This window comes from Pagrus pagrus, assembly GCF_965226575.1.
Source record: "Pagrus pagrus genome assembly, chromosome: 19".
In the NCBI taxonomy this organism is placed as follows: domain Eukaryota; kingdom Metazoa; phylum Chordata; class Actinopteri; order Spariformes; family Sparidae; genus Pagrus; species Pagrus pagrus.
In genome coordinates this window covers 3,411,914-3,437,474 of record NC_140203.1, presented here as the reverse complement: position 1 = coordinate 3,437,474, position 25,561 = coordinate 3,411,914, and the positions used below count along the sequence as shown (strand labels likewise).

The 25,561-nt window shown below is 39.2% G+C and overlaps 1 protein-coding gene across 5 annotated transcripts; it reads right to left on the bottom strand.

The window, feature by feature from the left end:
- Positions 1-2,048: 2,048 nt before the first annotated feature.
- scarb1 (scavenger receptor class B, member 1) lies at positions 2,049-23,798 on the bottom strand. Of its 5 annotated transcripts, none has more exons than XM_084339725.1 (14): positions 23,585-23,798; positions 19,291-19,451; positions 16,487-16,628; positions 16,185-16,388; positions 15,677-15,772; positions 15,473-15,588; positions 15,217-15,383; positions 14,430-14,548; positions 8,975-9,048; positions 8,755-8,806; positions 7,071-7,217; positions 5,801-5,851; positions 4,820-4,892; positions 2,049-2,991 (listed from the first exon to the last, which is right to left on the bottom strand). In XM_084339725.1, the coding sequence occupies exons 1-14, from the start codon at positions 23,702-23,704 to the stop codon at positions 2,984-2,986; spliced, it is 1,530 nt and encodes a 509-aa protein (XP_084195851.1). In that variant the 5' UTR covers positions 23,705-23,798; the 3' UTR covers positions 2,049-2,983. The 5 variants fall into 5 exon arrangements, with proteins under 5 accessions (XP_084195851.1, XP_084195850.1, XP_084195853.1 ...); XM_084339724.1 differs by lacking the exon at positions 23,585-23,798 and adding an exon at positions 21,289-21,608; XM_084339727.1 differs by lacking the exons at positions 5,801-5,851; positions 23,585-23,798 and adding an exon at positions 21,289-21,606.
- Between the last annotated feature and the right edge of the window lie 1,763 nt (positions 23,799-25,561).

Genomic DNA, 25,561 nt, shown 5'->3' with positions numbered 1-25,561 from the left:
AAGAGGCTTACAGGCGCTCCCAAAGCTTCCCACAGTATAATGTGATCAGTAAAGTGAGTTGAGAGGGAAAACAAGTTGTGTTCAGACTGCAGATATAAAACTGCTGGAACAGAGTGCACGATGAAATAATGAGTTAATTCGTCATAATTTAGGTCAAGTTGGGTGTAAATGTGAAAAGGAAGGGTGTGTCTGATGTCACAGATTCAAGATTTATGTAATGACACTCCGGTTGGTCCAGAGAATCTTTTGCTTCGAGACTCCACGACAGAAACGGTAAACATCCTTATAAAATTCAAAATATTCTGATGTTTTTTGTTGCTAATTATCTTGTCCTGTCCTCGTCCAAGTCACCACAGCGGAGTGTGACTCGGGCGACACTTGGCGAAGGCTTGACCTGCTCAGTTGTCCTCCTGGATCCACACTCTTCACATATATTATATAATTACAGATATTCTGTCAATGCAATTTGTAAACTACGACATCTAATGCATGTCTGTTCGTCCTGGGAGACAGATCCCTCCTCTGTGGTTTCTTCCATCTTTTTTTCTCCCTAAAACGTTTTTTGGCAAGTTTTTCCTCACTGCAATCACCTCATTTCCCTATTGGTCTTTAGTTTGGTATCTGTAGTATTTGCACACGTCAGACTTGTTTTTGTGTGGATACGATGCTCAGGCCGAGGATGTTTGCGATTATCTCGACAATGAAATACGAAATTTTCAAGTTTTCTGTCGCAGTTTGGTTTAAACAACAAGAATACTTGGTTGGGTTCAGGAAAAACATGGTTTGTGTATAAAATACCCTCTCACAACACACACATTCAAAAAGATGAGTACTCCTGAGTACTTTTTCCCCTCTCCGGTTTGGACAAAACAAGCCAAACTGCTGGAGCAATATGACAAAGCAATTAGAAATGCTTCTTTGACCTCTTCTGCAACACAAACCCAAGGGAAACCCCTGGAGCCGGTCCTGACCGGGCCACTTTCTGCCAGGGGGGAAGGCAAGACCGGAGTTAACTAAAGGTCAAATCTCATAACGAGCGTCTTTAGATGCTTTAACCTGGGCAGGACGACCCGTTTACCCTCCAGGTCTATTTCTTTTTTCCTCTGGTGAGCTGAGTGCAGCTGCTGTGTGAGGCTGTATTTTATTGATCGAATATACGAGAAAAGAATAATTGAAAAGATGGAAATCTTAAGTTAATAAATACATTTGTTATTTTTCTTGAGCTGCATATTATAATCTATCAAACTATCCTTGTTGCTGCTTCTGTCTGGAGTGTTGTAAGCCCATGTGGGCTGGATACCAGTCGACAGGACACTCAATCAATCAATCAATCAGTCAATAGTCCAGTAACTTCCTGAATGTAGCATTTACTGCAGGACTGAGCTCTTTTCCTTCCAGAGTTATGATGTCGAGTTTCACCCGTTTTCTTGCCTTATTCCAACACTGTAATTTTTGGTGTTTTTTGCTACAAAGGTCCTGCATGAAACTCGGTGTGTGGGCAGAGAACAATATTCGTCACAAGGCCTGAAAATGTCAAGTCTCTCGCTCTCTTGGCTCCAGAGTTATGATGTCAGGTTTCATCCTTTTTAGTTGCTTTACCTCAAACTGTCACTTCTTGTGTTTTTTGGGCATATCTTCCGCTAGAAAGGTCTTTTCTGCATGAAGTTTAAGTTTAGCAGGTATTTCTTTGTGTCCACGTCAAGTGTTTGGCCTTGTTTCCTTCCTGAGAAGTGTTTTAGAAACAACTCTCGCCCTCTGAGACACTACAAGACAGCCTTCTTGCAGTCTTTATTTATAAAATTGACGTTGCTTTTCTATCTCTCAGGGAACTAAGCTTGATGTATTGATCTTCTAATGGTCACTTTGGGTCTACAAGTGATCTAGTTTCTGTATGAACTGCCAGTTTAGAGTTTAGATGTGATTTCACCCTGAGAAAGCTCCTCTTCGCTCAGAAATTGACTTCTCACATCTAAACTTAAATCAAACTTTTTGGTAGTCTGTTTGCTGTGAACACCCCGAAGAGGGATTGAAAAAAAGGAGATCACACGTTCATTTGTAGAATTTCAAACAAAAGCACATTTATTATCTCAAAGTTTCTCTTCATTCATTCACTCAATAACAACAACAAGGAGGAAGCGTTTGACACAAAACCGCATCATCCACAACCATTTAAAGATATTCAGTCACGCCTTTACAGAGGACAGTAGTGTACAAAGACGAGGGCGTTCGAGTGTTTGATTCTCCGCTTGAGCCTCGACGACAAATTCAGTTTCATCTCTGTGATCCTTTTAGTGCACATGAAAATACGAGAGGTTAGTCCCACACAGAAATGTTTCCCCTGAATGAAGGCACATTGGTATTTAAAACACTGTACAGACAGAGAAAAGCTCCCTTGTTGTCGATACAGAAACCTTTCTTTAAAAAGCAGCCAGCCAGCGCGGTGACCGTCTCCTGCCGCTCCTGCTGAAGTGATAAAACTATAAAAATGTTTCGGATCAACGCTGATGATCTTCAAACAACCGAGCAGAGCACAGTGAACACGTGTTTCACGCGTAACTGGAGATGAGTGTTTTTTTTTTTTCCTGGTACTTTTACTTTATACAAAAAGTGGTTCGAAGTGACAGAGTGTCTTCAGTCGCTCTGCCTGAAGAGACAACACAGTCTCAACCCTCAGCAGCCGCGACATTAACACATTTAACAAAGTGAACATGAGTCTTTGGCCTCAGAGAGTTTCATAAACTTTTACAGTACAGCAAATTATGACAAAGCTTCGCCTGTGCTTTAAAAAATACACTGAGCAGAGCACCTAGTGACAGTGTTTCAGTTCAAGACACTGGAATGATGCGAGTCCACAAGTCCAGCTGTGTGTGTTTATGTAAATGTGTGTGTGTTTGTTTGTGTGTGTGTGTATCAGTCCGTGTCATCTTGGAGTAGAGGGTCTTTCTCCCCGGGTGAAGTGTTTGATGAGGCACCACCGTCACGTTTATTTCTCTGTGTCAGGACAGAAGAAAGAGGCCGTTACAAAGTGTTCAGAGGAAGAAGACAGGAGCTTTTTAAAATTTAAAATACCATCCAGCAGAAATACTCTGAGTGAGCATGAACGCAGCTGAACACTCCAGACTTTCAACCTTTAAATCCATCAGACAGGAAGCGGTCATATCCTTTGTTCACCTTTCCGACCACTACCATCACTGTCCGCGTTATTCAGAAACCTGGATCTGCTACCTGGAGTACTTCGAGGGACACCAGGGGGGCTTACTGACCGCCACTTTTGGCTGTGACGAGTCAAACCGAGCCACGCAGATTTGCATTTCCGTTCCCAGTTTTACCACGGCGAGTTGGGCTGAGCCACGCCCCGGGGATGGACCCCCTTTCAAGCAGGTAGCCCTGTTGTAATGGAAATGTTAACCCCTGCCGTGCTGAACTGAGTCAAACCGAGTCAAGCACAAGTGTATGGAAAAGCCCCCAGGATGTTTGGCATGTCTGATCAAAGACTCAAAACCACGACACTAACGCTCATGTAAACGCAGTTAACGCTGCTGTAAGTGTTTTATTTTGATCAAAGTAAGCGTTAAACAGCTCTTTATTTCAGCAGTAATCACTGATACAGTGTGTTCGGTCGGTAACCCGTGTCTCTCCTCCAATCAGGACAGGACGGTCCTGTCCGCTCGGGGAACACACCGAGAGCAGGATTTTCCTGTTTGCTGCCGTCTGCTGATTACCGCTGCAAGTTCATGTGGCGACGCGGAGAGGAGGGAGAGGATCGTTAACTGCAAAATGAACAGGAAGTTAGCTAAAACGACAACAACGCTTACAGCAGCTGTAATGTGAACATTTCTTATTATACCGTGGTCACTTGAAAAATTGTAAACTGTACGACACCGATTTCAAAAAAGTTTTGACGCTGTGTAAAACATAAATAAAATAATGTGACTGTTTGTTTCTCCTTCCTTTATATTTAACTCAAAACAGTACAAAGACAATATATTGAATGTTTTACCTAATCAAATTCATTGTTTTTTTGTAAATATCTGCTTATTCTGCATTTAATGCTGGTAACAGGTAAACAGGTTGATTGGTAACAGGCTCAGTCGTTCACAAGCAAGGATGGAGCGACATACACCGCTTTGTGAAACACATGATTGTATAAAAGGTTTTACTACATGGGCTCAGGAACACTTCGTAGATGTGTTGTCGGTAAACACAGTAAGTTTGCGAATGATTGCATGCTGTGTTTATTTACATTTTACACAGCGTCCCAACGTTTTGGAATCAAGGAAACAAGGTATAAGCAGCTGTTCTGCAGTCTGGCGGTACGGCAGCGGATACTTCTGTATCTTTTGTCAGACAGCAGCTGGGTGGACATAACGCATACTCCCGGGGTTTGAATTTGATGCTACAAAAACGTGCGTGTGGTCATCGTTTCCAAACATCCAAACATTACGTTTCTGCCCGTCCAGATGTGAACACTGAAAACAGAGGTTCTGAATATCTTCACTCTCGCAGGAGTTTTCCCAAGAGGTCAGTTTTCAGCTTCCTAAAATGGTGATTACGTGTGTACAAAAGGCCAAAAAGCTTTGTTTTAAGAAACAGAAAATAAAAAACAGACATAGAAATCCACATTTTCATTAAACACAGACACATTGTAACGTGTTCTCACCGTGCTTTGGACCACCACACATACATATTTGTTGTCTGCATGTCAGATACATGTGATTCATGCATGTTAAACAGAAAAATCTAATTTTCCTGCTTCAGCTTAAACACAAACGATCAAAAGTACATTTATGCATGTGTATGCTTTTGTGCGCGCACCCACCTGAATTATTCATGAAACTTTTGTCCTTTGTTTCATGGTCATGTGAATCTTTTATCTGCTCATTATGGGAGGCCTAAAAGATGACCAAATTGTCTTAAACGTCAGCCAATCAGAAAAATACAGAAAGACAAATAGCTGCTGGTTTGATTAATTGTTGTTACGCAGGCGGAAACCAGCAGCGTCAGGTTTTAATTTTGAGATTGTTGGATGTGCAGAGATATTAGAGTTCATGCAAGGAGTCATTTTCTGCCAGTTATTGATTCGACCATGCAGTTAATTTAGAGGACGTGCGACCGGTTAATTCGGCGTCTTTTCAGCGTCATCGTGCACAATTAAATGTGAAGGCTTGTTTGCCTCCACAGCACTTCTGATGGACTGATTATCAGGGAGCAAGACTTAATGAGATAGAAGAGATAAGGAAAGCTGAAATCTGAAATGTGCATGACAGAAAATATGCTTGAAATAAACACAATAAATGCAGTTTTTCTTCTACATCGTGAAAGGAGTTTCTTCTTTCTGTTTCCTTCACTTCACACATTTTTAATGATGTTCAGACTTAAAGCAACATGTCTGCCCTCACATATGACGCTCAGTTAAGTGCAGTTGGACTCCAAGTTTACTTAAATTTTTTTTTTTACATTTTACAGCCCAAAGTCTGAGCTGACATAATCATAATGCTTACTGTCCATAGTTCTTGATTACAGAACTGAGAAAAGGACATAAATATTTACATCCAAGAAGCTTAAACCTGGGAATTTCTTGGCAAAAGCTGGAAATCCGATTAAACATGATCCACAACCAGCTGTCACCGCTGCTGCAGGACAAGAAATGTAAGATCATTGTCGGTCAAAAAAAGAAAGAAAGAATCTGACTCAAAAGTAAGTGGAAAATCAGGAAGATCAACATTTTTTGCGGCTTGATTTGAATTCTGGATTTGGATGATTGAAACCAGATTGTTTAGGATCTAACAGTTTTACACACCGCGGGGTTATCCACCCCTGTCAAATGCGTTCTAGGGCCGGGAACACGCCTCTGCAAACATAAAACATCAATTCAGACCATCATAAACCTGCCAGCGCTCATTTCTCAAACCATTTCACTGAAATATGCACCTTCGGTTCACCTCGGTCAACTCAACAGGCTGCTGACTGTCTTCATCTGATATATTTCGCATCATAAAAACACGACAGCAGCGCTGTGTCAACACAACACTCATTAACTTTAACTGGTCGGTAATATAACATCGAGCGTAACGTGTTTCGTAACGCATCACATTTGGTTTAAAGACAGTTTGTATTTGCTTTCCTGACAATAATTCTCAGCTAATTTTTTGTTGTTGTTTAATCCACAAGGGTTTCCTCTACCATTTAGTCTAAACTAAACTAAACTAAGCTAAGCTAAGCTAAGCTAAGCTAAGCTAAGCTGACTGTCCTTGCTTTAGCTTCATATTTAACTTGCAGACATCAGAAATTTGTCATCACTTGCTGAGAGATAGAGGAGAAAATTAATAAAACTGTAATGTCTGTATGCCAAACATGAAGCTAGAGCAAGAAGGCAGTTAGCTTAGCATAGCGTAAAGACTTGATGCAAGGGGAAAACAGCGAGCTAAGCTAAGCTAACTGTATTTAGCACACAGACATGAGAGTGGGATCGATCTTCTCGGCTAACTCTCGGCAAGATAGTGCAAATTGCGTGTTTACCAAAATGTCAAACTAAACCTTTAAAAAATGTTTTTCTATTTCCCAAAGTGATCTTAAGAAGATGTTGAAGAACATTCACAGTGTTGCTATAAAACTGTGATGTTGTAAATCCATGTCTGCATCTGATAACACAATATAAACACATTTAAAAGGTTCACAGTTACTTCTGTGGTCAAACTTTTGCTGACTTGCTCAAAACAACCACTGTGTGCGAGGACGACACAACACAAGATCCGTCTTTACTAACAGCCCTACTGCTATAATATTTCACATGTTGCCATCAGTGTGAAGACAACCAGCTAATGGAGGAGCGTTATTATTATTAATAAGTTTATGAAGTCGGACAAAGGGGGGTGAGCGTTTCAGTTTGTAGATAAAGTCTGATGTTAGAGTGTTACATAGATACATGTCAGCAGAGAAGCAGGAGTGACTGCGTGGAGACTTTCTCCTTTCTCTGTTTTTCTTAATGGGAGAACATGCGTACACATGCTACATGCAGTTATAAAGACGTAACGACTGACACCAGCCCGCGTGCTGTGTGGCAGCCTTACCTTCTCTCTGCGATACATCATGGCGGCGATTACTATGGTCGCCAGGCCGAGGACGATGAAGCCGTACTGCATGTACTCCATCACAGTGGGAAGAATGACCAGGTTCGTGTGAAACGTCTTGAGGATCGGGCCGTCTATGTAGCCGCTCTGAGGAGGGAGAAACAAGGCAAAAAATAAGAGTGGACGGTGGTGGATTATATTGTCACATCAGCGTTTTATGTAGTAATATGCATCATGCATCATGCATCATGTTTTATGCATCATGCAGTAATTTCCAGCATTACAGTAGATTTATAATCACTGTATTCCAATTTAATGCTGCATTATACTTCTAGTTTTCTCCACATTTTTCAAGGCAAATGTTGCAGATTCAGAATAATACAGAATTAAATCAGCTAATTAAAAGATGCATTATTACAGGTTAACTTATCCTGCAGCATATAAATTAGTTACAATCAGATCCAATGCTGATTATTTTTCACGTTGTACTGAAATGGTCCATTTTGCATACGAGTACATTTCCTTTAAATATCTGTTTGATGCCAATACAAGCAACAGATTATTACTAAACAGTGATATTTCTACATTTACCTTGATTTACTTACTTTAATTGAATAATTCTTCAAATTATTGTTTATGATTGAAACTACAGGTGATACAATTCTCAGTTTTTCTGGAGATTTACTGCAAAGTCAGACTCTGGACTTTATTATCTACATTTTCAAAAATCACAAATGATAACAGCTGCAACGATTAATCAATTAGTTGTCGACTATCAAATAAATTACCAGCTATTTTAATGATCAATTAATCGGTTTGGGTAACTTTACAAGGGGAAAAAAAGTCTCTCTCTGATTCCAACTTCATAAAAACAGTCATGAAAAAATGCTAAATTTATAATTAATTAACCTTTTTAGTTATTTGGTTGTTAACAAACAATATAAAGCTTTATTAACTACTGTAAAGGTCAACAGATGAACTACACAGTATTCATCAGGTGCAACTTTAAAATAAACAATTTGCTTATTAAATGTTTATAAAACATTTCATTGCTTGTCAACAGTGAAATATCTATTAACTGAAGTTTAATTAACTATAAATTTACCGATGATTAATGATGGTTATTGTTATTGTGTGAGTATTGTCTGGTTTCTCTCCTCCTCTGTGACAGTAAACTGAATATCTTCACGTTGTAGACAAACCAAAACATTTAAAGAAGTCATCTTGTGTTTGAACAACTAGTAAATAAAAGTCACTTCAGTCGACATCGTCATCATAATGTTGAGAAAAGGGCCATTTTAGATGTTATTAGTTCTGGTTTCACAGCATAACTCGATGTTGACCTTTTGATTACAGTCAGAAGATGAACATGTGGAACTTTATGATCTGTAATTACATAACACTGAGTAATGTGTGACTTCACTGGATCTGGACAGATGTTTTCATTTGGGGGCATCAAACTAGAAGCAGAACATTTCGTCTCTTGCGGACTCTGTGCCAGGTACAAAATGATCTGAACAATAATTACAGCACAGCGGGGGAAACGATGGTGACACACTGGTAGCGCCGGGAGGGTTTAAAGTGTCAGAGTTCTGTCCAGTGTCAAGAAAACCACAACTGCTTCCATGTGTGTGAGAGGAAAAATACACTTTTATTTTTTAAAAGCAAGACATAAACGACTTACCTCCTCAAACCAGATCATTGGCATCACCACCTCGGAAATCTGGCCAGTTTCTCTGCAAGGACAAGGACACTCGGCGTCAAACTCCAAGGTTGCATCGTGAATGGTGAGGAAAGCAGGAAGTATCCTCGAGACGTTCGTATTGAACAATGAACAGATATAAAACACAATACATGACAAACACTAATGGCGTGACAGCAGTTCAGGGAATAACTTTTCTTACGTAATTCCTGACACTCTCTTCATGTAGAGGTTGAGCTGCAGACGGATGGACACGTTCAGCGGGACACCTGTTTGCTGGGAAAGGAAAAAAAAAAGAAGCTTTAACAAATCTCAGGTGGGGAATAAAAACGCTCTCAATGACCACTTTCTAAATAAGAAGTGGAACAAGTTAAAATCTTTACGTGACTGTAAAAAAAAAAAAGAAAGATGTTCCCATGTAACCAAATACAGTCAACAAAAGAAGGAAATCCTACGACTACATCGACTGCAATACAGATTTGGCATCAGTCCATTCAGCCAAGGACTCCATGACCAAAAAAATTAATAAGTGAGATAAAACTGTCAGAAAATATTCTTGCACGACAACATCTCAGTTTTAACGAGCCAGGCTTTGAAACATTCATTTGCAAAGAGTGAGAATTCCTGTTGATGGTTGCAGCAGTTTACCGATTCCCGAAGATGTTATCGTCCCGTTTCATGCACAGTGGTTAGATTTAACGTTTGATAGAGATTTTGATTTGATTTTCCTGATTTTGAAGGTTTATTCTGTTACAAGAAAACATGTGTGACTGATTGAGTGACATTCATATTATAAACTGCAAACAATATTCTATATTATACTTGTAGACTAATGATCTTAACATTTAACTGAGTTAAATATTAAAGTATTTAGCAACACAAAATCTGCTGGTAAACAGGATGTGAGATTTTCGGGAAGAAATGTTAATTAGAAGAGAAAGATCTTCACTGACTGATTATTTCTATGCTGAAACAAACCAAATAAACAAACTCTTTTTGTTTTCATGACTGAATAAACAGAAGTTCACTTTCATACTGTTTTACTTTGTTTATATGTGGCGGACCCTGCCACCTTCCTAGCTTCAAACAGTGTTCTTGACCTTATTTTCCTCTGAGAACATCTTGTTTATTCACTGATGGAACATTTTAATATTTCTGATTTTGTTTTATTTCCTCGTTAATATTGTGAATATTAAAATTCTGAGTTTGTTTTATTCTCCAAAACAACACGGTGCCCCTTTAAATAGCATCTGTACAGACGTGAAGCAGATATGATGTCTCAATATCTGACAGCTCAATAATTGAAAGCTGTTGTCGTGCTGCTTGAAACTGCAGGAAGTCATTTCATTCCACATCATCACCAAATGTTGAAAATCACAACCAGATTGCTTTAATGGCCTTAGGATTTACAATCTGTACAGCGAGCATCGTCCTCTGTTCTTAGACCCTCGATTCGAGTGAGGAAAAACTTGCCAAATATTCAGTTTATGGACTTGGATCCGACTTGACTGCAGCTTTTGGTCTCTGCTCGCTGCTGCTCTCCGCTTTTCCAGGCGAGGCACAGTTAATCTCATACGAGCCTACTTTTACTTGAGGCGAATCAAGTCAAGTTCAGCTCACTCCTTCGTTAAGTCAAGTTTTTAAACTCAAGATACGGCAGTCTCCCCCGCAGGATCCGGTCTTTATAAAGACAAAAGACAAGGTATTAAATCTAGAGCTAATGAAAAAACTAAACTGGAAAAATAAAACAAACACAGATAGGTCGCAAGTCATCAAAATAGTTGAGTCCACATGTCTGGTCGCAACCCTAACAACTGTAAATTCGACAGATATTCGATACGTTGTCATCACATGAACTCATCTTCCTTAATCTGAACCAGAGAAAACACATTTTTTGAGGAACCAATGGAGAGTTTGAAATCAGCGACTGCTTGACCAGAAATCCACAACAAATTAACGCTGACGAGAACATTTGAGTCCTTTTCTGGCAGAACAAATTCTGCAGCCCGGTCCAGACCTCCAGCTCACATCCAGCAGAGTGGAGTCACTTTCAGAGGAATCCTCAAAATGTGGATTCATTCAGACGGCATTTCTGATAAAGCTCTTACAATAACGTCTTATTCTCAGAAATGGACCTACCATCTGCCTCACTCATGATCAGCATCACAACACCGTCGGACTTTAAGAATCGGCTGCAACCTTGAATTCTCGTAAAACATAAACTCTGTGAACAATGTATGTAAACTCTCATAACTGCTCCTCTGTTGCAGCTCCTTTGTGCATAATGTTTCCTCAGCCGTCTCTGCTGCTCTTTCAGCTACACAAACACTGAACTTTGATGTTCAGGCACGTGAGAGCCGGAAATCAAGCATTCACCACATAAAGCTGCAGGAAATGAAATGTCCTTGAGCCCCAGATGACATTTTCTACAGTAACAACACGGAAGAAAAGAGAAACAGGGAGGATTTTACACTATAGAAACGTGCTCCAATCATTCATTTGGTTAGTGTTTCAAGATAGTTTTTAACTTAATTTAAGAGCATTGCATGTAAGTATATAGATTAGAAGTATATCTGGTCCTGTGCAGAGGTTTTTTCTATGTAGGAATATGGTTATTAGAGAGAGTTCATCTACGTTTTAAAATACTAGCATAAAACAAAAAGATGGATGGGTTTCGTGGTAGGTTTACATATTCATGACATCGAAAAACGCAGGAGGGATAGAGGGATAAAGGACATTAGATCAAATGTTTATGGCGATTAAGACCTCGCAATGTACAATATCAAACTTCTGCTTGCTCTCTATCCAGCCACATGTATCCTGTATTTCATTTCCCCCCTCAAAGCTCCTTTTTCTCCGTCTTACCCGTGTCCAAATAACCACTATAGCCACTCCCTTATGATCACACTGACTCACTGTTTAAAATAATTCCCAGTATGACACTTCTGTATGATTTAAGCCAGATGGAGCGAATAACTCAGCGTTTGGTTTTCTAAATGTGCCCCCATGCTGAGCTGACAAATTCGACATTACGAACCCGCTGTTTTATATTTTATACTACACTGCCAATAGCTGGCCACTGTCAGTCTGACAAGCGCTCACTGGGCGCTGGAGTCAATATTCAAGATGGAAACATTTTAATTGCAAACATACATTAAGATGTTGCTCTCGCTTTTTTCTCTCATGAAGGTTTTAGCACTGTGTGTCCATAAAACACATTTCAGAGCTCTGTTCTCGACATGTTGCTTTGATAAAACAGTTAATATGGGCTGAAGTCAGGAGGATAAAGCCTCTGGACTTTTAGATGTCAACTTGACAAACAGAAACTGTGAGCCGTCATGTCATCAGCTACAGCGTGGAAAGACATCCTTTAATTATTAACTTGATATCAGTCTGGGATTCTAGGATTTGATGTCCGCTGTTCTCTCATTACTTGGAAACGGCGTGCGTGAGCTTTAGAAAATGTCTTCTTATCAAACATGATCTTTTATTGGAGCAATAGAAAGTTTTCTAACTACCCTCAACACACAAACACCTGCAATTACAGAGCAATAGCCCAATTTCCAATTACCTTATCACAACGCGGATTACAGCCAACTACTCTGCTGATGAGGTTTACACAAGCAGAGTTGCATAAGGAACTGGACACAAGGTGAATTATGGGAGTGTTACATCAAACTTATCTCTCCCTGACATTGTCAGTGTACTCAAAGAACGATGTAATTATCATCAGCGCACTTTTACCATTATCGTACGGCAATAAAAATCAGACATCATCGAGTTCACCGTGGTGTTTTTCTGGGACGATTATGTATGACTGCCACAAAAAGTAAACATTAACTTGAAGCCTCCGCCACACGGTTTACCTAGATTATCAGCAGTAGGTCAACACCAACAAATAGGATGATAATGATTATCAGCTCGACTCGCTGATAACTTTTAAATTGAACGATAATAATCACGTTTTGTGCGAGAGAATCTGCCTGTAGAGGAGTGACTTCCTTTAAACCGGGGAGTCTTAACCTCTGCGAGTTCTTATCAGGGAGAGATAAGATAATTACTCATTCATCAATCTGTCTTTGCATTTACTTTTCACTCAAACAAATATGAAAATGATGTTGATGGGAGTTTTGTACCAAATAAGGATCTTTCCTCACGTCTAGAGAATATGATTTGTAGGCTGGGGCATCTCTGTAGCACCACAACGCTTCATTTAATTAACATGATATAAGATAATATAATATATAATATAATATAAGATATAAGTTATCGATATCAGCCCTCTCGAATTTGAGAAATTAGCTGTCAGTTACAATCACTGAATTCAAAGACAGCATCGATACGGCCCTCCAAGGGAAGGAAAAAAAAACATTAGCTTAGCGTTAGTGTGCAGCTGCTTCCAGACACATATCCTGTTTGTACGGAGACAATGAAGATGTTGGGTTTATTGTCTTTTTCAGGGATAGGAAGACGGTTTACACAAGACAGATTTGAGAAACATTTTTGTACGAAACTGAGTTGGTGAATATTATTGGAGCTTGTCTAACACAAACCTGCAAAAAGCCACCAGGGTAAAGTCAAGCTGTTGTTGTAAAATACTCCTATCGTTGTAAAGAAGAATCTAAAAATGTAAATGTAAGTTGTCAGAGCACAAAACAAATGAGCTGATGAGCTTTAGAAATCTGTGTGTGATAGTGTATTAATGGCAAAGTTGTTAGTGCCTGGATTAAAAAAATTTAAAAAGGTTAAATTGAAAATCAAATCCAATCGTGACCTTAAAATCAAAAATCACATCGAATCATGGATCTGGAGACTCGACAGGATGAAACCCTCCGCCCACACTTGACCTGAGATTCTTCTGACCAATAATCCCAAAAAGATAAAAACTCACACCTGACCATGACGCGAGATACAAAGTGTGAAAGTCCTTGACATGTAATCAGTCGAGATCTGCTCAAGATGGTGACACAAGGCCTCAAGGACGCTGACAACAGCCGCACTAAAACAATCTGATGTCACGTGATGACTTTTCTTGTTTCTGATACTGTGACAAAACGACACATCCATTCTTTCAATCAAATCTTTTCATCTTTGGTGCAAATTCAGTATCATGTAAAGCCTTTTGGTAAAAGTTCAGCTAGGTAAATCTTAAAAATAAAAGCACATTTTCTAATCCTGTGTCCCTGTGTTTCCTCTTGTATATGTCATTATTATAAACAAATTTAAGTGATTTTATGACAAAACACCTATTTTGAATGATTCGTCTAAACCTCGGGGCAAATGCATTATCAAATCAGACTCGCAAGAATACACTTCATCGACATTATTACACAATTTAACGAGATAAATCGGATTTATTAGCGCCATAAAAATGTTGGAGAGGATGTGATGATTACCATCCAGTCATATATTGCACCAACTCGCTAAATTAAATTAAATTAAACTTGTCTTTCTGTCGGGACGTCGTGAGGCGTCTGTTCTGGTCAACTATGATTCACTAGACCGGTTAAAACCATCAACTGCCACGCCCGACCCCATACGTGTGTCGTATTTGGTTATTATCAGGTTTAACCACAAAGACTGTGGTCACTGCGACTTAAACCAGCTGTTGTTGTAATCTGTTTAAAAGCTTGACTCATGTGTCTGTGTGCACTCACTGGGTGAATGTCGATGAAGAGGCCGTGCTCATCCTCGTTGGGATGTAGGCCCTGCACGTAGTCCAGCAGCACGGGATCAGCATTGTAGAAGTGAGGATGGGAGATGAAGCACGGAGAGTCTGTGAAAGGGACGAGAAATGGTGAAAAAGCACATGCAAGAGCCACTACAGTATGTTCTTAAAATGATTTAAGTTTATACAATAGTCAGTATATTGCTTGTATGGTAGACCATGCTAATTTTATCTTTATATTTCTGCCATTCTGTTGAAATTTCACAGAGAGAGATTTGGACAACATGTTGCTAATAATATGCTGAAAAGTCAAGAAATAAAGTACTTAATGTTTAACATGTGCTGATTTTACAAGAAGGCATGAACAAGAAATAATGAAGAATCTTTCACAGACAGCCTTTCACAAAGCTTATAAAGTATCTCCCAACTCAGCCACTCACAAAATTGAGCAATTTTATAAGGGAAATACTCAGCTCAGCACCCCGAGCTGTGACCGACCTCCCGCGTCCCTGCTGTGATATTATTTCATAAGCTCAAGTACGAATAGTTTAACAAGTCGGTAATCGACCTGAGCTGAGATTTAAGTTGGAAGTTCATCTTTTTTTGTACGTAAAATAGATTAAATCATCAAACAGTAAATAAAAATGTTCAACAAAAGCTTCGTGAGATAAATCTGAGGGGTCACAAGGTTGCAGGACGTCAATTTTTAAACCTTCAATCAATCGGGTATAAAAAAAAGAGGTAATACGGATGAATATGTGAAAGTGTTTACTCACTTTGTCGGCAGGTGCTGACGTTCAGCAGACCGGACTGTCTGCAGGGGCAGAAGCCTTCATTGGGGGCGTAGTCTGTCCCGTTGGCGAACAGCGTCTTGGGCGCAACGTATCGATACAGAGGGATGCCCTTCATTACACCGTCACGCTGGTAAACCAGCTCCATAGATCTGAGAGACAAACACGACGAGAGGGTTTTATACTTTACATATACAAAAAGAAGTCAGAGAAAACCGAAGAAGAGTGAAAAGACTTTTACCTGCAGGCGTCGGGACTGTAGAAAGGTAAAGTGCTCTCTCTGGTCATGAAGGGAGGCCACATCTGTCCAGCTGTCCCGTTGATCATGTTACACTCAGGGGTGCGCCAGTAGCTCAGCTGGTAACAGAGAGGACAGTCGGATGGTTTTTACAAAATATACACATGATCATTAAACGAACCCGTAGGTGTCTTGTTGGCGTCTCACCTCCGTCAGGCCGTTCCAGGAGTCGACTTTGTGGACGTTCCTGATGTTGTCTCCACCGGTGTTGATGGTGAACAGGCCGGTGTTGGAGTTGTTGAACTAAATAAAGATGTAGTTCAACGTTACACTTCATGTGCATGAGATTATTAACTGACTGAACAAGTTTTAATTGCTCCAAAACAATCAAACTCCAAAGTTGCTTTCTATTCTCTAAGTTGTTGTTAACTGTCACAAGAGGTCAATAAACTCCTCAGACTATCATCATTGTAGTGCTTGAACTATTTCTAATTTTAAATTTAAGGACATCACAAATAACCACTCAAAATTGGGTAATTTTGACAAGTATGATTGCATTTTAAGAACATTTCGTTCTGTTTTTGTATTCAGTGTGCATATACTACATCCTACTAACACTTTTCACATATGTCTCTCGTCTGCATGGTGTCCTCTGTGGCATGCAGGACATAAAATTGTACTCCTGCGAGGATCATAAATCCTTTTAACTACTCACTTCAGAAAAGAGGCCAAACTTTCCCGAAGCGGGCAGCATGCCGGGCAGGTATTTATTGAGGAAATCAACCAGTCCGCTGTCATAACCCCACATCAGCTCCCCTACTGTCTTGTTCAGGAAGGGCCCCTCTTTGAAAGTCTTGAAGGTGGCACTGATCAATAAACGTACAGGGTAGGGTAGCTTTTCCAACATCACTGCCGCGCCCTGAAAACACAGATGGGATGGGAGAAAGCAGAGAACTGAAGGACTGTGAGCGAATTAAGCGGAGAACGTGTGTTCGGCCGGGGAGAATAATGTCTTACCAGCACCAACATGTTGGGAATCATGACAACGTCAGACTCGCTTCCTGCAGACATGGTCGGCTCAAAGAAATACTGCCTGTATTCCCTGTAGGACACGGTGAAGTTGGGATGAAACGTGATGTTGTCTTTCTGGATGCGCTTCCTGAAAAAACAAAGAAAAATGTGTTCAAATGGTTCAGGTTCATAAGAAAATAAAAAAAATCCTTCACTTTACAAAGAGTCATTTTTGTTTCCCCTCAGTTGTACAGTTTCAGATGGATGTTCTTACCAAGGCACGGTGGCCCTGAGCCCTTCGCACACCGATCAAACATTCACCAAGAAACACAGATGTTTGTTTGGTTGTGCCACGGGCTGTGTTTGTTGGAGGATGTTTGGTCAGATTCAACATGTTCAGTCTTTGTCTTTGTCTTTGCAATGCTGTCAAACTCAAGACAGCAGGCATTTAGTATGTGTGTAGATAACAACACATGACCAGTATTAGTGGTAGACTCCAAAGTGTTAAGGATTTCAATGCTGATCGAGCTAACCTTTGAAGAAAGTTATAACCGCACTGCAAATGTGAAGAAAAAACACCACCGACCTATCTCAAGAGATTAGATAAGACCTAACAGAAAAGCTGTCTTAACAAAAAATGTGTGGACATTATTTGACCTCTGAACCCTCAAAACATCAATAACCCTCATGAAAAGAGACACACTGTAGTTTATCTTGTCTCTCACACACGCACACACACAGACACACACAGTCCTGTTGCACCAGATGTAAATTAACCTTCAGCTGAAAAAAGTCTCCAACAAACGGCTAATTTCCTCTTGTTTGTTCTCTTTGATTAAAAACAATAATGAGCAGCTGTTGCAGGAAATAACTGAACCTTTTTAATGAAACCAAACATCTTGGAGGTGTTTTTAAAAGATTGACTTCTTCAGTAGGAACCAATGGGCTTGAGGCTGGGAGGCCACAGACAGGAAGTCCGAAAATAACGAGAGGCGGATTAACACTTTGTTAGTTTTGGTCTTTCCATGGGATTCGTTCATAATTAGGAAAATATAAAACAGCGGCGGCCTTGTCTTGTAAATGTGAGCTATTACATGTACTGATTCTGACTGACTCATTTGATTTGTAAAATAAAAGCTTTTAAAAAAAACATGCACACACAAGTTTTACCTTGTGAGGAACCTGCACCTTTCCTCAAAGGTGCAATCACTTATCAAAGTCTGAAATTCGTAACGACGAGGCAGTTGTTGAGGAGAATGCTGCTGCGCTGTTTTGCTGTGAAGCTCCAGAAACTTCACCCGACTTTCCATCAGCATGGAGGTGAGATGATGATTGAATTTACATTTTTGAGTGAACTTTTCCTTTAAGTGTCTGGCATTGTTACGGCTTTCAGACTTTGATAAGCCATTGCACGTGAAAGGTAAAGGTTCCTTACAAGATAACACTTGTGTGTGCATGTTTTTCGAAAGCTTTTATTTTACTGTGTGTGTTCCTTTTGTTTGCACGTGTACATGAAACTGAAATTAGCTGATATGTTTATATTACTTTTCGAGAAGACTTCAGCTGTCTCAGTTGTATCGGAGATGGTTTTTTTAAGAGGTTATTTTCAAGCTTTTTTTAGTCAAAATCTTCAATGTAGCTGCTAATCTAAAAGCATAAACATATCCGACTATTCGGATATTTGTTCAATGGGTTGGTATTCGGTTTTCAACTTTGGGATTCAGATAGTCCTTTTTTTTGCTTTTTTCGCTAAATGTAGACCAAATCAATAAAGGCAAACTGCAAAATTTGCAGAAATGTCTGGCCAAGTCCTTCAAAAGTCGCGCTCAGCACCCCCTCGTTCCCCAACCGACACTTCGAATATTTCGCCTTTTATTACTACCGAAGCTCCAGAGCCCAAAAAATAGTAAACGGGACAGCCCTAGCGTGCAGCCCGTCTGAAGAGGGTGGGCTCATTTTATTGGTTTATTTCTCTTTTTCATCCCTTTTTAAAACAAGTCCCAGCTACCTCAGTTGTTTAGGAGAATGCTGCAACACTGAAGCTCAGCGAATGTTTTGTGGACTACAAAACTTCACCCGACTTTCCATCAGCATCAAGGTTGGAAGGTAATGACTAAACTTTCACTTTAAGGTGAACTTTTCTTTAAGAAGTCTTTTCTTAAACTTCAGTCAAAGTTAACTTTCTGCAGGAAGGTGAGTGCGGCCGAAAAGTGATACATAAGCAAGAACCAGAGTTATGTAATCTTTGTGCTCCTGCCAGGACTTTGTCTCCATCCACATCACTCTGCAAAAAAAAAATCTAGGTCAACATATGGGGAGGGATGTTTTTTTTTTTTTTTAGAGGGAAGAAACAAAATGTACAGCTGCAGTCCACCGCAACTACCCCTCGTCCAACATATACAGTCGTTATGTAACATTGTCTAGGATTCTGCCGAGTAGGTCGCAGTGTGTAAGTTGACCCACATATTGTATATGGGGGACACAGTGTTCCCAAAACTGAGCCAATCAGACGCACAGCAACAGCTCTACTTAACTTAATAAGGAGCTTATGGCCAGAGTGCATCAGGTTTAAAGGGGTGCGATAAAAGAAATGTAGACAGAAAGTTTGGAGAGAAACATCTTACACTTTTCAGAAGAATTGTGCTATTTGACTAACAAAGTAATCAACGCAGAGACGATGAGCTGGGAATGCATCTTGCAACATCTTTACAGGTCGCAGGACAAAGTGCAAATGCGATACAGCAAAAACTGCACGTGTGAGATACGACACATTCGGCGTATCAGAGCTTCATTTTGTTTAAATCGAGTACCTGTACACGTAAGGTCCCTTCTGCTCCAACATGGGCTTCTCGCCCTTCAGGATCTCCTTCGGGTTGAGGATGTTGAAGAAGTAGACGGACATGTAGAAGGGCACGGGGACGTCCTTCCACATGGTGTAGGACATCTCGTTCTTGGGGTCGATCACTGTGTTCTGACGAGAGAGACGTCATTTTCAATGTTGATTTTCTAAATGAAAATACTGAATAATGCCCTACATAATATCCCAGACGTCCTCAAAAACCCAAAGGATTTAACATGTATTGGAAATATTTTGCAATTCTGCTTAAAAAATAATCATCTCGGCTCCATCATGATTAAATCTGTAGGAACACACAGTTGTACTCCCAATGAGAGATTGGTGCATAACGTGTATATTACATGTTACTGTGCTGTAGCCAACATATACACATATTACATAATATCATACAGTACGAGTCCACAAGATTACGTACAGACTGTGTCCAAGACATGTTTTTTTTAATTCCAAGTGGATTTCTTCTTCCTCAGCATCATATCTGTTCAAATCTACATCTTTTAGTATCTTATAACTACAGTTTTTATTTTATTTTAACTCAATTAAATGATTACTTTGATTGAATGATTGCTCACAGATTCCCAGAGTCGGGGGTTACATCTCCAAACCGCTTCTTTTGAGCCCAAAAAAGTTACATAATGCAGAAAAGCTTCACGATTTAGCAGATTTTCTGTTGTTTGACAAGTTAATTCATGTTGCAGCTCTGAATTTGACTTAGTTACTCAAGTGCTCGAGTCAAAAAGCAGCTCTTTTGAATCAGATTTTCACAAATCGTCTCAAAGGCAGTGATGAAATGTAACTAAATACATTTACTCAAGTATTGTTCTTTGAGGTTCTTGTACTTTACTTGAGTATTTATATTTTCTGCTACTTTATACTTCCACTTCACTTCATTTCAGAGGCAAATATTGTAATTTTCTGCTGCATCAGAGCCACAGTTAACTTTATTTATATCATCAGCAAAAAAAACCTGTAAATATATGTACAATTTACCTATACTTTTGATACTTAAGTACATTTAAGATCAGATTCTTTAAGACTTTTACTCAAGCACTAATCGTATGGGTGACTTTTACCTTTACCAAAGTAATATATTAACACGATATCGTTACTTTTACTCAAGTATGACTCTTGGGTACTTTTTAAAACACTGGTCAAAGGTATAAAATGTGACATGACATTAAACAATACGCAGACACACCATTAAATAAGTGATGCCAGCAACAATTTAAGAGAAAGCTGTCTCACAGATGTTCCTCCAAGTTGTAATTATTTTCTTGCATAACAGCAGAGCTGAAGGAGACTGCACAACTATAACTCATCTAAAATAAAACTTTAAGCTGAATGACTTACAGGTGCATTAACAGTACACATACACACAATATACACATATCATTTTCTTGGGTTTTTAAACCTCGACATGTCACATCTGAGAACTTTGACTTACTTTGACTTTCTGCCAAGTCGGCTCGTCTCATAAGGAAGCGAACATCACAGAAAACGACACTTACCTGACCACAGAAAGATTAGATAACACTTAAAATAAAGGCTTTCTTAACACTGGGCATGAATCTGACCCCGACACTCACAATGACTGAATCCTACTATAAAGCATCCAAGGAGAGCTCAGTTGTATTAAATAGGAACCACCTTAGGCCTTCTTTATTTTAATATTATTTTAATATACACTGACAGCCTTAGGGACATGCCACATTGTATGTCTAATCCCTCGAATCATCTGGCTGTACAGAAGCCGGTTTAAAAAATACACATTTTATCAATTATTAGGTTTTTTTTTTGCCTGTATGCGTTTTTTTTTATCTTTTATTGTTCAACACTTGTTCGTCTGAAGCCCTTTGACACTTCGGCTGTGATTAGAGGCTACACACACTTGACCCGGCTCGTTAAAAACGGGTTCAAACATGCTAAATATCGGTGTTCGCCGGTCGCTTACCTTCACTATCTGGTCGTCGATGATTATCGGTCCCACAAATGTAAGAACCGTCCCGAAAAAGACGGTCAGGACACCTACAACTATGAACCCGATGGCGACTTTGGCTTTATTGATTGCCATAGCTGGTTTTATTGACACCTGACAGTCACTGTTAGCTTGTTTACGTGTGCGAAGCTGAGCGGCTAATCGGGGTTAGCTGACGGTGGACGAGTGCGGTTCTGACTCGGCTCTAAACACGGTCCGTTTCAGTGACAGTCCGCGGTCCGGCCGGCTTTTTGATGGTCCCTGATCGATGTTGTTGATATGCTGCTATTGTCGCTGTATTTATAGTCCGCTGGTCACGCCTCCGCTGCGCCGAGGATTCTGGGAAATGTAGTGTCCGCTCGTTCTGCTGACTACGGCCTGTGTTGTGTAGGTAGATAGGTGAGAACGGCTCAGATTTACTTAAAGGAGCATTATGCAGTTTTATATGGAATAAATTGATCTAATGTGACTTAGAAAAGTATTTGAAGGCATTCAAGCTCATTTTTCTTATTTAAAATCAGAATTTCTTGCTAGACGGCGCATAAAACAGCTTTTTAATATCACTTTTAAAGGTGCACTACGTAGTTTTGGGGAAGAAATTTTAATTTAGTGACTTTTTTATGTCTGTTGTTTTTTTGTTTTTTTTGCTTTCATGACTGAATAGACTGAAGTTTCAGCAGTTTTACTTTGTTTATATGTGGCGGACCCTGCCACCTTTCTAGCTTCAAACAGAGTTCAAACAGTTTCCTCTCAACAGCTTGTTTATTCACTTATGAAAAAATAAATATTTCTGAGTTCGTATTACGACCTCATTAATATTATAAATATTAAAATGCTGAGTTTGAATTTCTTCTCCAAAACTACACAAAACTGTGAAAATACTCCATTACAATTCAAAAGAATGTAGAGTAGAATACATTCAGAGTATCAAAAGTAAAAGTACTCACTCTGCAGTGAAATGTTAATTACTAGATTGTTAATACTGATTAACAGCATTTTACTGTCGGAGCATCTTGGGGATGAGCTTGATCTCCTGCTTCTGTTTGATCTAAGTGGTGTCCCACCTGGAGGTCGGGCCCCTCCGAAGGGTCACCAGATAAATCTGAGGGGTCGTCAGATGATTAATGAGAGGAGAGAAGAAAAAACAAAGCTCTGATACAGAAAGTCTGTTTTCATGTGCTTGATCTAATCTTCTTTCTTTCTTTCTTTCTGTCTTTCTTTTTCTTTTTGGTGTCTTTCTTTGTAACATTGTGATAGATTAAATTACCCCACGAGTCCTTTTACTTCAGATACTTACTTATTTTTTTGCTTATACTCACTTTTACTGCAGTCACAGTACTTATAGTGGAATACTTTCATGTCTTTGCCACTTTTATTAAACAGAAATGTATTTTTGGCCTAAAATAGCCTGTGAATGGGAGCAAACACTTGATAATTATAAAAGTTATTATTGGAAAATTACTATATTATTGATATTAGCTACTGTGGGCTGAGTGGTATAATGTTACCACCTCACATCAAGTCAGGTGACCTTGAAACATATATGTTCAGGTTGACCATTAATCATTAATAAATGATCTCTATCATGATGTAAACCTGCCACCATATAGAAAATAGTGTTATTACATAACTTCCAAAGTGCCACAACATAAAGAAAAACAGAATTTACTAAAGACAAGTAAAATTAAAAAATACCTCTACGTTACCATGAGCTTAATTAAGCTGTGGAAACTATTTATTAATTAAAAAGGCCCATTTATTTATATTATTTTGGCCTCACCAAGCATTTACATTATGCAGAAAAACGGTGAGGACAGAAAACAGGGACACAGTGTCAACAAACAAATGCATAAACAAGAAATAAAGTCAAAGAAAAGAGAAAAAATCAGCCACATTTGGCTTTACTCGGGCTATAAGTGAATCAGATTTTATGCTATAGGGTAAAACATTAACAACAGTAAAGATAGAGCAGACTGTGTCCGCAAACGAGAGTTATAGTCCGACACAACAAGCCTTAATGTGTCTGTGAGGGTGCAGCAGTCTGCAGGAGACGCTGAGCTGCGTGTGAACTGCTGCACACGTTATATTTCTATTTTGACTTACAGATAAACATGCAAAAACATTTTAAATCTGACTAATTTTGCAAAGAAAAATGTTCAATATATGTTTTTTTTTATTTTGTCAAAAGAGAAATAAACAAAAAAAAATTATTTTATTAACCAAAAAGTGAAATTAAGCAGGATTTAATGATTTTAAAAGTATTGAAACGTACCTTTATTATCTGCTCCTTCATGATCGCCGGTCCCACAAACAGAAAAATTGCCCCACAAAGCACCGACAGAACTCCTGCCACTATAAACACGACGGCTACTATGGCTTTATTGATAGCCATGGCTGCAAAATAACTCGGACTAACTATGATTTTCCAGCTGCCTCTGAAGTCTGCAGGACAAAACTATGCTGAAATACGAGTGATGATAGTTTAAAGTCCAGTCATGACCAGTGATGGACCAGAGGAGGCTGCAGCCGGGCTGTTTATACCGAGCAGACCCCGCCCGTCCGCACCGAGGGGCGGGTGCAGGACACATCCTCTCTGCTCCAACATCCCCAAATTCATATTAATTCATCACACAGTCACGTTGCAGTCAGATGATCAACGCAGATCGCTCCGCTGCTCTTCAGTGACGAAGATTAAAGAGCCATGAAGTGTGGCGAATGAAGAGTTTAGATATTAAATAATAAATTCAAATAAAATTCAAGTTGGTACCAAATTAATATCATGTTCATCATATTTTCATTATGGAACCAGCATATTGACATATACTATATAATTCTATATATTAATTTATAGAAGGAGTCCACATATATCTGACTATACATTCTTCAAGAATATATTAAAAATATAATTTTAAATAATACACTGGTGATAAACACTGATAAGTATTTCAAAGTCTGCTTAAACTATAATCAGCATATATTTATTTTTGGGGAAAATATATGGTTATATATATATCTTTATATAAAACATGAAAAATATCAATAATTTGTATATTTGTCATTATATACAGTAGATTAAATATATTTTATTCAATGTATTTATGGATGTTTTTGGTTTATTTTGCTCATTTCAGTGTATGACTTGCAAAACAACTGAACAAGACAAATAATACACTTACCCAAAATACCCAAAATACTTTAAATACACTTTCCATGAACTAAACAGAGTCATGAGGAAGATTAACTTATATTACCTGCCCCTGTCTTGATAAGAACAAAAGACACTGTAGACAAAGGCGACCACCCCACTAAATATTTCAATATATGTGAAGGTGACACTAATTTCAAACATAAAATATGAAAATATAGTAGCAACACTGTTTAATTGACAAATAAAAGAAAAAACAAGGATCTTCATGTATCATATATACATATATGGTAAATATAGTACCTTTGCATAAAAGATGGTTTGTCTTTTATTTATTTATTTTGCATATTTGGGCAGGGAAATGTACCAACAGCTGCCTCAGTCACTGTCCAGCAGGGGAGAGGAGGAAGTATTCAGATCCGTAACTTTAATAGAAAGCTTTAACTTCTCATTCTGAAGTGAATACTGATGTCACAGTGTAACGTCGGTAGAAAAATGCCTCCATCGATCAATAGATTGGTTCCCTATAAACCTCGCTTTCACTGTGCTCTTCAGTCGGCCACCAGGCTGGATTTTTTCCCAGAAAAGCGAGGGACAAATTAGGGCATAGAGGAAGCACGTCCGCCATTGCACAACCGAGACAGTAGGAGGTATTGTCTTCCCAGTCGCTATCCCCAGGTAACGGTGGAACGACTGGAACAACTGGTCACCCTGCAAAAGACAAAGTTGGCAAAGAAGGTGAAGAGGGAGAGTGATAGAAACTGAGGTAATGCAAGAGTGAGGTATTCACTCAATGGAGAGCGTCGGGTGTTGTGTCAAATTCTGTTTCCTCGTTGATATGTGTTAACGATGTGCAACCAGGTGTTACCTCTGCCTTGTCATAGCACAGTTCAAGGTTTCTAGGTTAAATTGGGTCTCTTACAGTTGTTTTGGACAGTAGCCATGTTGTTAATGCTGTCTTTGTGGCAGTGCCACCAACAGTACTACCATGCTAATGCTAAGGGGAGAGGTAACTGTGAAAATACTCCATTGCAATCAAAAACCTTTTAACTGGAATTACTGTCAGTCCCAGTGCTGCAATATACAGTAGGTCTAGCAAAAAGG